The sequence below is a fragment of the Myodes glareolus genome, chromosome 12, assembly GCF_982192425.1.
Source record: "Myodes glareolus chromosome 12, mMyoGla1.1, whole genome shotgun sequence".
NCBI lineage: Eukaryota > Metazoa > Chordata > Mammalia > Rodentia > Cricetidae > Myodes > Myodes glareolus.
The window spans coordinates 84,296,110-84,309,113 of NC_142037.1; the positions used below are offsets into that span (position 1 = coordinate 84,296,110).

At 36.4% G+C, this 13,004-nt stretch overlaps 1 protein-coding gene across 4 annotated transcripts in view; it reads right to left on the reverse strand.

The window, feature by feature from the left end:
• Positions 1 to 13,004, reverse strand: part of Nalcn (sodium leak channel, non-selective) — a 281,079-nt gene that overhangs the window by 117,698 nt on the left and 150,377 nt on the right. For all 4 annotated transcript variants that reach the window (XM_085698170.2, XM_048422068.3, XM_087912334.1 and 1 more), the window contains exon 14: positions 652 to 789. In XM_085698170.2, coding sequence (XP_085554296.1) covers positions 652 to 789 — 138 coding nt within the window. The remainder of the gene's footprint in view (positions 1 to 651; positions 790 to 13,004) is intronic.

A 13,004-nucleotide genomic window follows, 5' to 3' on the forward strand; every position in this document is an offset into this window, starting at 1 on the left:
AGTCTCTTTTTCTGTGCTTAGTACAAAGTGGAAATAATCTTTTGTGATTGAAGAGAGTAATCTATACGGATGACAGAAACAAATCTTGCCTGAACTCTGGCATTCTGTTCTCTTGCGCTTTCAGAGGAGTTTCGGCTATGCATTTTATTTTCTCTCCCGTGCTTCCCTGCACTGCACACAGTACAGAAACACCACAGATTTTTAATTAGCTAACCGTACCCTGAGATTCAAGTTTAATCACAGCTGCGAAGAGGATGTGTTGAAATTGAAGAGGGACATTAGTACATGATAAAAAAAATACAACAATATCATAGTTCAAGTCTGATCTATAGATGTGACTATGCGTGAATGTGGAGGGAAGTTAAACTGATGTGTGACTATGGGATTCCCATTTGTTTTGTTTTGTATCCCCCCCCCATGCAAGCACATGGACCTGATGGAAACCAGGGGCTTCTCATTAACCAACCTGAAATATAATCCTCAAGAAGTTCTTTGACTTGTAGCCTTAAGAATGGAAGGAATCTCATCCAACGGGATGTCTTGCAGTCTTCTATTGACTCTTACTTTGAAATTGACAATGCATCAAATATTCGGTGACCTTCATCCCATTAATTGCTTCAAGTTAAAACTTAAAGGAAATGATAAGCTCACCAGAGTTGCAAACAGATGGTAGAGTATGAAATAGATGGCGACCACTGGTGCCCACATATGTCCTACGGCATTCAGAGTCTGATCCATCACGTCCACCCATCCTTCCTGGGTCAGGATCTGGAACATGGACATAAATGCCTATGCAAGAAAAAGAAAGGGAACATTACACATTCCACTGACTCAATGTAATTTACACCTGGATACAATTAAAATTAGCCCATGAGGGACTAGAGAGATGTCTCAGTGGTTAAGAGCACTGGCTGTTCTTGCAGAGGACCAGATTTAATTATGTACACCCACATGGCAGCTCACAACTGTCTATAACTCCAGTACTGGTGGATTCATTGTCCTCTTTTGACCCCTGGGGCCACTGTACACATGTGGCACACAGACAAAGCCAAAATAAGAGAAAAATACCCCTCCCAAAAGAGCAAAAACAAAACTAAAATTAAATTATCCTGTGATAATCAGCTGAGGACTTTGTTGTTGGCATTATTTATTCTCTTCTAATAAATCAAGGGAAAGTAATTCATGCAACATGGGAAAAAGCAGAGAACAAAGGATTAATTGTTACATCAAACTCTTCAGCTTCAGAAACTAATTATTTTGAATTAAAAATTGCGTTTAAGGGTAAATTCTTTTGAGACATGAAAGTTTCTCTATCTTTTCCTACACGATTTGTTTTTACCCTTTTCAGAAAGTTATTTTAACAACTCCAACAGATTTTTATTTAGGTTTCCTGATGTTTCTAGTAGAACTGTATTATTTTAAAGGTGAATCACATTGTCTTAAGCACATAGGAGAATAATAAAGTTTATTTTGTTTGCAAGGTGTCCATCTACCACATGAGTTCAGCTACTATATTAGAAACATGCAATGTCTTAAGAAAAAGAAGTGCTTCTAAGAGATATGAACAGGCTGACAAATTTAACAAAGACACATTTTTTTCCATGATACTTTTAAAGAATTTAGGACACAGAGTCATGATTGCAGAAGAAGCCAAGACTAAAACACTAGGACATTCCAAGAAAGCCAGTTATGCTGAAAGACTTAGGCTCTTTTTGTACCAAGCTTTGGCTGTTCAGTTTAAAAACATCTTTTTAGTTAAATATATGACTATGTGTTCTGTATGCATCAGTGACCAGTAAATGCTTCTTAGTGAGGGTTTATGATCACGCCTGGAAAAGGTTTACTCTTTACAACTGCTTTTATAGTCTTCAGTAGAAGAAACCATAAATAGGGTATTAAGGTTCCAAGAACTGAAGTCCAGGATAAGGAACAGCCTGAAATCAAGATACAAATCTATGATTGACAGGATCCCAGATTTAAAGGGACTCCAAAGGTAATTCAATCTGGCTCTTCTTGAGGAGTCAGGCTCTAAAATAATACCAAATTGGGTCAAAACTATTCTAATACTTTGTTATGCTAATAGAAATTGTGGCCAGGTATTGAATCTCCTGCATTCAGAAATGTCTGGAATCTGCCACTTTCAGACCTAAGTACACCTATTCTCTCTTAGACTATTTCCTTCCTGAGGGCAAAAGAACTTTTTCCAAAGTGTGATTTTTCAATGTTCAGAAGACAGTGGGTCCATGTGAATAAGAAATCATTAATTCTTAAATAATTTTATTTTTCAGAAAAATTACATTTATTTATTGTGAATTTGCCATGGTGTGTTTGGAGGTCAGAGGATAACATGAGGAGTCAGTCTGTCCATCCACCATGTGGGTGACAGGGACCAAACTCAGATCTTCGGGCTTGCCTTCCATATTAAGTGAATCTTGAAGTGGCTGATTGTTTTCCCATGTATTCTTTATTCATTTGTGGAGTACTTCTCTTGGATTAGTCTTGCCTAAATTCCTTTATCCTGTAGAGATTTTTTTCTGTTGTTGTTGTCCATGGAAATGTGAATTATGTTGAATTTGATAATTGAGTCCTACCATTATCAGCAGCACTGTAACATTCTCCTTGCTGGGCTGCACAAGAGGAGGCAAACCTTAGCTTCAACCCACTCTAAAATGCTCTATCATTTAACTTAATAAAAATGTCAGCCTTATCACTGAGGGCAATTATTTTTCTCCATTTCGTCTTCGTTTTTGCTACCGAATATCTACTATAAACAAACTGTACATATTCCAAAGATGATTCACATGAAACTATCAGATTGCTGTATTTTTCCCACAACATTGCCACCAGTGAGAAAACATACATACATTCGAGACCTAACAGCAAATGGTGTCACATGAAAGCAGCATGAATTACATTTATTGTAGCTTTCTTTCTTCCAAAGTAACAAAAATGATTGCAATTAAGCCTAACAGATACCATTCGTGGAATTTCCAGATCAAAAGTTTAGGTCTGCTTTTCAAGTGTCCTCATCACAAGCCAACCTATATGTTTACTACAACAACTTTTGAAACCTCTAGCTTTTATATGTACAGTATTACTCAGGAACATGGGACTGTGGGATTGTGACCCTCCACTGTGAGACAATGAGGGAGGGAGACTGAGGTTATCTGCTATTCTTTTCATAGTCTTAAAAAAAAACCCCAAAACCTTAAAATCCTGATTTCTGCAGAGCTCAGCTGGAAGCACATATATTATATCTGAGAGCAAGACATTTATTTAAAGTGGGATTTGTGTGTACATTGTTGCTGATAAGCTGAGGATAATGGTAGAATCACTAAAAGCTTCTCTTATAGCCTGAAATTAATTTGTGTTTCATGTGAAGAGTCCTTTAGTTTTGTTGAGTTTATACCCAGAGGATCCAATTCAATAACAGTCTGAGACTGAAAGTCAGACATGCTCACTGACATTTTGCTGTTAAGGCCCATGTACCTGGAAGAACCTGAAACTTTCATGTCCAACAAAGATCATTAGAGGCTTATGAAGGTATGATGTGTTAGGATTGAGATGAGTAAGACAAGGTGGCAACTTCTAAAACATTTATAAACAAAAGGGAAGAAAATGAACACGAACAAGCAGAGAATAAAAACACGGTGCATGGAGAAATATGATAGAAGGCTGTGAAAGCAGCATGGTGGAAGAGCACCTGCCTAATCTGCATGAAAAATACAATGCATGCATTGAAAATGTAACTTGAAAATTTCTATATGCCACAACTTGACATTCCTTTCTTTGTTCACTACAACATTAAGTGTATATTCACTTGGGGCTTTATGCAATCATTTATAGTCTATTATATTGAATGTATCAAATCTGAAACAGCTTTTGGACCAGCTTAAATCTTGAATTTATTATGAAATTTTGTTTTTTGTCTTTGGGTTTTAGTAAGCTGGTAAACAATAGATCATTTTTAATATATTGACTAGGAAGATGCTGTTCATTCACTACTGAGCAGGTGATGCTCTAAGATTCCATTTCCCCCTTCAGAGCTCAGGTATCATTTCAAATGTAAGTAATCTTTGGTGCAATAACAAAAAGGTCAATGTTCAGGGTTAAATTGGGCTCCTTTCTTTACAGTAATTAATCTGAATCTGGCTCAACTTATTCACATCACTTAACTGTCATTTTTTTGGTGCTGTTTATAGTGAAATTATTCATATGCCTCAAAGGGAAAAGAAATACATTCTTCTGCCTAAGATGACTGCCAGATTCTCACACAATTTACCCACTACTTGGAATAGATCCCATTTCTACTATGCCGTAGCTGTTCTTTTTAGAACCTCCAATTACCTGGAAGCCGTCTGAGTCCTGCTCGTACAGATTTGTTTTCTGGAGCTGTCTCACTGCCTGTTCTAATTTGGGATAATTGCTTTTGAGACCTGTTCCGTAGTTGGTATGATTTGCATTTCAAGTCCCTTATTTTGGTCTCTTATTCTCTCCAATGTAACATCAAAAGATGCTGCCAGCATCTCACCCGTGGATTTAAAGGCCTGCTTCTGTGAGTCAGCTGCATCTCTTTTCTCTGCTTTGCTCTCCCAGTACGAGGAAAAGGCTCTTATGATGAAGATGTTTATCTGAAGCTATGGGTAATAATGCTGAGAGCACCAGACTGTAGAAACTTCTTCAATCCAGGTGCATCTAGGGAATCTCTACTGCAACCAGAGTCGATCTGTTGTAGAAGTGCCCTTTCTTCAAGTTCTCTGACCTATCTTCAGTCGTCATTCCTGGTCCATAAATCTAGTTGAGGGCTCAGGTAATGGACTCCCCTTGGCTTTGGTTCTCTGTTTGTAGGGAAGAGGTCACCACTGCAGCTCCTCTCCTCCCTTTACCCGGAGACTCCTATTTCCTTACAACCTCTGCTTCATTTTTCATACTCTCATGATGCAGCATTTTTGCTTATTATGATAGAAAATTAAATTATGAGGAAGCATTCATTTTTGGAAGTTGTAAGTTTTACTTTTATTCTCTTTAAAAAAAATCGATATGTCTGTCTGTCTGAATGTCTGTCTGTTTGTCTATCTATCTTCCTGCTTTAAATAAAGGACTTCTACAATTCAGGAGTTCTTATTTTCTTGAAGAACTCTACATAACATCCTCTTGGAGTCTTCTCAGATCGAGGGATTTGAGATGAGTATATATTTTAGGATTCTCTTTTCCTACCCTTTTCTTCTTACCCTATTCCAAAAGACAAGTCTAGGAGATGAGATGAGCCTAGACGTCTTTCCCATTCTCTCTCAGTATCTTAACTAGTACCCTTTCTCTATGTTGACTGTTACGCAAGTAAAATGTTACAAGTTTGTAGACCTTCCTGCGTGTAATTTCTGGTGCTACATTATAAGTTGATTGTTAATTGGTTTGCTGATTTTCTGATGCTTTAGACAGCTATCTGTGATTTTTCTTTCTTTTGTTTTACCTCTTTATTCCATACACACAGTGAAACTCTCAAATTAAGCTGTTCAGGCCAACTATTGTTAACTTCCGGTGTCCACATGCTGCTAAGTAAATAAGAATGAGCAGTTCACTGGAGACTAGTCCAATTTGTATACGAAGTGAGCTGGAAAGGTGGAACCAGCAGCTCTACCCCTTCATGGAAAACTAAATCAGCCAAAAAAGTTTGGAATGAATTTCAAATAGAAATTACAGAGAAAAATCTCCTGTGGAGACAGGAGAAAAAACACTACTTTTTCCAAGCAGGTATGGAGGTGCAACAGAAGGAGTTTACATAGTTACTCAGAGAAGTGATGATGTCCCAAGAAAGCAAAATTTCTGAATAAATAGAGGTCAAGAAAACATATTGCCTACGAGATTGCACTTAACTGGATCTCATCTGATAGAAAATAAGTATTTTAAACGTATTAGCTTTATGAATTTTTTCAGACATTTTATTCCTTGAGTACGTGGGAACAAAACAAGGACAAGAGGCTGAGAGCAGAGGGTAAGTAGTAGTTGCTTTCCGAAGGAACAGAACAAGAGAATACAAAAGCAAAGAATGAGGTCCAGGAACCACGAACTAGGCCGAAACACCATTGTCCAGGGCCACAAAGTCCAGGCCATTCCTTCTCCAACTCTTAGTTGGTTCTCTATGTCTTCATCTGTAATGTAATGGAGATCTCAGCTCTCTTTCTTGCTCATTAGTACTATCTTGCTCAACTTCTCCATACTAACGTCCCAAAAGGTCATTTTTAACAGACTCCTCCCTCATTGATATTTTCAGTCTCCCCTTTAGATTAAATTCCACAGCTTCACTGGGATTCCTGGCTGGAATCTCAAGCTTTTGTTATCTCCAAATGTGTTCATGGCCTCCCTTCCTACACTCCTCTCTCAGAAAGCAGCATTCCATTCTTCAGGTCATTCCCACCATCGACCTTCAGGAGACCTTTCTTCCTTTTCATCTCCTCATAGTCCACACCTACTTTGATTGGTTGTTTTTTAAACTATGCTTTATATTTTATATAAAGTTCTCAGCATGAATTTATCCTCAGTATTCCTTGACATTTCTATTACAGTAGCTAATATTAGTTTCCCCAATGGATCCTACATTTTATTACTAGATTTTCTGTTTATCAACAGAGATTAGAAGACTTAAGTGAAAATAAGACCACCAAAGAGGGATGAGAGGGAAATAAGGAGGAAGTTTCATTTCTTATTCCTAACAACACTTGAACACTGATGATGGCTAGGCTGGGTTATGTCTGTTAGCCCTGATTCCATTTGGGTACTCCTAACTCTTCTCACTGTGGTAGTATTGATGTGTGTGTGTGTGTGTGTGTGTGTGTGTGTGTGTGTGTGTGTGTGTGTGTACATTTGTGACAAGTGGTGCTGGATCATCAAAAATCAACTTCTGACCCAAAGTAATTTTTACAGTCTTAGAAACGAAGCAAGCATAGCATCTAATGGTGAAATAAATAGCCTAAAAATATCTACTCAGATGGAAAAGCAGCTATTATCCTCTTTAAAATGTAATGGATGATATTTGAAGTTTGATGGCCTGAGGCATATTTGGGGAATTTAGTACAGGTGGCTATCAACTTGAGTTAAATATTGACAAATATTTAAAAGAAAGTAGTGAGGGACAATACCTCAGATTATGGTTAATTTGTACCAGGTAGAAAAATCCACCTTGTAAAGCCTTTAATTAGGTATTTCTTCCTTTTACAACATTTATTTGTAACATTACACAATCATTATTATCATCTAACATAAGAACATTCTTAGTAAAGCAAAAGGAAAACAAATACTTGCTTCCTACTCCTCCTGACTGCATCATTCACTAGCCATCATTTTGTCTCCTATTTCTGAAGATTTGTTTCTTCTGGCCATTATCTATAAATATGATAACATTCCACAAATGCAGTGTACATCTACGGTGGTACACATTAGCACCCCATTTTCTTTTTATTTTTTTTGCCCAATAAAATATCAAATATACAACACAGTTTATCAATTTATCAGTTTTGAATATTTGGAATGCTTCTACTTTTGGAGGCTATCATGAATAATGACGCCACCATGAACATTGATGTGTACATGGATTTTCATAAATTATCTTTTACTGATTTTTTTCTTATATTTAAGTATATGTATATAAACATGTATATTGTTTTTTGCTCCTAAAATATGCACATTAAAAATTTAAAATATAGAAAGGAATATAACTCACATTATCCTTGGGCAGCTTAAAATTTACAATAGACTTTGCACCAATTTTCTTTATTCTTAGCCAGTTTCAAGAACTCTCTTTATGAGAGATTTGCTTTCAAAATGAAATCTACTTGACAACTTCTATAGTAGGGCAACCATTTACTGAGAGCTTCCCCGCTGTGTCTTACTACCAGACAGCCCTAAAATAGACTTACTTTGACGGGATTCTCTGAGTGCTCAAGTGACATCTCCTTTGGGTATAATTGCCTTAATTACTCACCTACTCAATTTCCTTGCTTTTTTCTTTCTTCCCAAATAGTGGTAATTTACAGAAGAATTTATCTTCTGGGAAACCCAAAGAATTTATGAACCTTTAATATTTTGCTAACATCTGGTATATTTTGTTATTTATGACCTTTTGTTTCAAACTTACTGGAAAATCCCAAACTAACAATATTTAAAATGACATTACAGGAAAGTTGGGATTATCTGATGTTGTGATTGATTTTCAAAAAAAATTATGTTGCTTGGTAAAATTGTGAGTGAAAAAAACAAAGGATTGATAGAGATAAGAGGTTAGGAAAACTCATTAAAATGGTATTTAGCAATTTAAGATCTCACAGCAAATAAAGGCTAAGAGTGTAGCCTCTAACTGGCAGAACTGACTTGTTCATGTATGTTGATACATACTATGAATTTGAAATCTGAATTAAAACTGAAGTATTAAATTCTTGGCTTAACTTTTTCTCTATTTCAAATCACTCCTCTGTTTTAGGCAGAATTCCGTGATCTAGTTATTTAATCATGCTCTCCTTCTCCAAATCCCATCTTTCTTGTTTTCCTTTTCCCTTCAAGTTCTCAGGGAAAATGTCAGTTCTAAGGTGAACCTAACCCTGTCTTGCTGACCTTGGACACCTGGGCATAGTGGAATAAATCACACTATAGAAAATCACAAGATATGTCCTTCTAAGAAGAACGGAGTAAGGACAGAAGTCAAAAAGACAGGGTAGGCTGAGCATGGAGACCACAATGCCTTGGGAGTGTGTAGGGGAAAAAAGACTGAAAGCTGTGGGCCAGTTTTGCATTTATGAGCAGGGAGGAAAGTCAGTTGCTGGTTGCCTAGTGTCTTCAGATAAAATCCTCAGCATCTGGAGGCCAGCTTCACCAAATACACAATCATATTGTCATTCATTCTGTGATGATTGCTTTGAAATGAAAAAGAAAGCATTTATGAATATTTTATGAACATTAAAGTACAATCTGGATAATGTTTTATATATTAACTTAGAAACCTGTCTCAATGATATTGTTCCCCAGGGGGAAACCTGTCAGTTGCATTGGTTTAAATAGCACTATTCCTACATATTATTATGATTTAAATTTTTTATGATCATAAAATTTGGTTATACTTATATAATGCTCAAAAATAATCCTGAATAAACTATAGCTTTGAGGAAATGATACTTCTAGATGCAGGGCTTTGAAAGTCTGACATTATGTTTGATGGTGGAATTTTAAATTTGTAGTCTTTTAACTACAAATGCCTACTATTTTGTGAACTATTAAGGTGATATGGCATTCATTTGGAAAATTTAATTTTGTATAATACACATTTCAGTCTATTTTTGTACTGAATCTTACCTACGAAGGTTACAGAGAGAGGTTACAGTGAGCATTTCTGAGCTAGGCAGATACTACAAACTGACTTTTGGTTCTGTTGCTTCCTCTGAGGATTTTACTGAAAAATAGTGTAAGTCACAGGGTTGGCAGGTAGACAGAGGCAAGCAACCCAGTACAGTAGGAGCTTTGTTTTGGGCCTTGTATTCTTACTTCAACTTACATTTTGTAGCCCTGTTCCAAAGGGTTTGTTTCGAGTGACTCTCTTACGAACAATGTCTCAGAGTCACCTGCTGTCTCTTTGTACATGAAATCTTTTGCAATTAGAAAATTGTTAAAATTCATTACCATTTATATGGACAGAAGTGAAAAATTTTAAATAATAATATCTTCCTAAAACAATTACTCTGCATTTTATCCCTAAAATTATAAATAAAGTTAGATTTAGAAAATAAAGTTGAGGCAAGTGGTTTCAATTAATCCTGTCACTGCCTTTATTGTTGGCAAGAAGGAAGGACTAAAGAGTTCTTTGCTTTTTTTCTCTCCAAATGAACCCATGTTATTTACTTTGCTTTTGCAAGTTCCGATGTATACTCATTGCTAAGCATTCCATTTAGGGAATAAAGGGGAGAGCAGAGGCAAAAATGCTTATTGGTCAGATTCTAGATGACTAAGGAAAAGTTTGAATCTAGACCCACATAATTGGCTCAAAATGTCAAAATGAGCTGGAACATAATTAGAAGCAAAACATACATTAGGATGTCAGGCCTCTCCCAGCAGCAAAATGCTTCAAGTAGAATCCACACTTAAATATAATTTTAAGAGAAAGAGAAAAAAAGGTCAGCTCATCTCAAAAATAATAAATAAATAAATAAATAAATAGATAAGCCGCATTTATTTTCCAGCTATCAAAACATGTGTAGGTGTAACCACTGACATCTTCTCTCAGCCATGCATGCAGTGACATTATACACAAGGTCATCGGTTCGTATAATTTCCTAGGATTTCTTTATCAGCAAGAGTCAATGATATGCATGAAAAGAGACTTTGAGCCAGGAATAGCATTCATGGGATGCAGTCCCACAGGTAGAGAGTGGCGTTGCTGTGTGTTTTGCTCCTGCATGTCCTTTTAGACATTGTAAGATCTAAAACTGCTGATTTCTTTTCATCATCAAGGTTATGGAAACAATAATATTCATGCCTATTCTAAGTATTATTGAAACTTTATTTTTTAAAAGAAACCTGTGTGTGTGCGTTATGTGTGTGTGTGTGTGTGTGTGTGTGTGTGTGTGTGTGTGTATGCATGCATGTTGTGTGTGTGTGAAGGGTAGATAGAGGATAGTACTTGAACTTGAGGATTGCAAAAGTCAGATTTCTTCTTCTACTTAGTGGGACCCCAGAATCTAACTTCTTAGACAGCAAGTGCATTTTTACCCAATGAGCACTGTGCCAGCCCTCAAACATTTTTTTAAATCACCTTTGTCTTGAACACTATGGAGGATATATGTGAAATTCCTTATGTCTCAACTAACTAATGGTATACACTTATCTTCAGTATTTTTCTTGCTAACATAATTATACTTATTAATGGTTTTATTCATAAAATATATAAGTCACTATTTTTTATGGAGATCTAAAGTGGCAAAACATTTTAATAAAAATATTTTAGTAATTTGAAACTTATATGATAAATTCCCCGCATTAAAGACACTCACTTGAAGGAACAATATTAAGATGAGCTGAATGAAATTCTATTTTTGCCGTAGCCATCTCTCTGTTAGAGCATGGTATTTTTAGTTGAAAGGTGTACTTCCCATCGATTATGTTAAAATCATTTGGAAATGCAGCCATCTAGCTGACAGAACAAACAGCTGTGAAAATGAGACCTGGAGATTTATGCAAATGGGGGAGCTCTGAATTAATCTTCTTCATGGAACAGACTGTCAAGTTTCTTGGAGTATTTATGCTCTATCTCTTAATTAGTAATTTTGCTAATGTCAGTCATATTAAATTTTCATAATGTAAACGATGCGTTTCATTGGCAAATATGTGCTATGAGATTACAGATGAAAGCAGAGACTCTACATCTGATGCAGTTAAACTGACAAACACTGAGACGGTATGTGTCTTATTGCTAAACACACTAAAATTTCGTAAGAAGTCTTCTTTGAATGAGAAACACGGTGACTCCATAAGAAATTTTATTGTTCTTTTATATGCACAGGAATAAGAATTTGTTTCTGTTTTGCTTTAGACAGAAAGCAGCTTTGACCAAGGGAATGCTAGCATTTCTACTTATTAAAATCTACTGCATTTTAGAGGTGTGGTTCTCTTGTCTCTATTAGTTCTACCACCATGAACCAGGGACTGTTATTTGAGCTTCTCCAGCAATTTTGGCAAGTATTCCAAGTGAAGTTTGATAAAGTCACTTCAGGCATGCATTGCTTATGTATTTTTGATCAGTTGAAAAACACTGATTTCCTATTTATTTAGGTCAATACTTTATTGGCACAATTTATTTATACCATTTATAATTTTACTCAATTAGTCTATAAAAATATACTGTTGTTTTTCAGATTGTTGGAGGAATTCTTGCCTTGGCGCCTACCCATCTCTTCCTTCAGATGCTCGCCAATGGCTCTTCCCTCCTCTGGGTCTTCTTCTACTGGATTAGTGCCCCTTGCTATCCAGTGAAAAGCCATTGACAATGACACTGGGACTAGTTTCCTCTGCATATACTGGATTTTGGGGATCCAGTCTGCTTGGATACTCACCTTCCTGGACCTGGAGGGAGGGGGGAGGAACTTGAACTTCCCACAGGGCAGGAAACCCTGACTGCCCTTAGGGACAAAGAGGGAGGAGGAGGGGAGGGAGTGATAGGGTGTTGGGAAGAGGGGCGTAAATGGAAACTTTTATAATTAAATAAAATTACTTTCAAAAAAAAGAAAAAAATATATACTGTTGGTAATCATAAAGGCGCTGCCTTAGAATTTATTCATTTCCATATAGAAGGACATCAAAAGTTTCTTCAACTTTTTAAAGTGGTTAACAATATAAGAAGAAGCATTTGTGTGTGTGTGTGTGTGTGTGTGTGTGTGTGTGTGTTCCTGTGCACATGTGTGTGTGTGCATGAGTGCACTGGGCTGGAAGTGAACATGTGTGTTTACCTGCATGTGGAGGCCAGTAACTTGTGCCAAGTGTAGTTCCTTCATTGCTTCTCCATTTTTTTTTGAGACAGGGTCTCTCTCTGAGCCTCTAATTTGCAGAGGGACCTTTTTGGGCTAGTTAGGTCATATTACTATTACTTAGAATTTATTGTGTGGTGCTAAGAATGTTCTCCAAGCTGTTTAGGAGTAGCACTGCTGGCTACTATCTGGAGACACAGTGCTAACCAGTTTGTCATTATGTTCTCTCTCCAGCCTTCTCAATCATGTATTATCACTTTATTTTATGGGTAACTGTTGACAAACATGAGAGTTAGCAAAGAGCACAAATTTTTCTGCATGCAAGACTCAACAATGTATTTAATAACAGACTCACCTTTGTATCATGCAAAATATGCTTAAATAATTCACCCAAATTTAATAAGATATTACCAATTCTTATGAATGGCTCACATTTGTTTTTAAAGTGGGTTATATAAAAAGACTGCTATTGACTAATGTGATTGTGGTATTCTGGGAAATAAC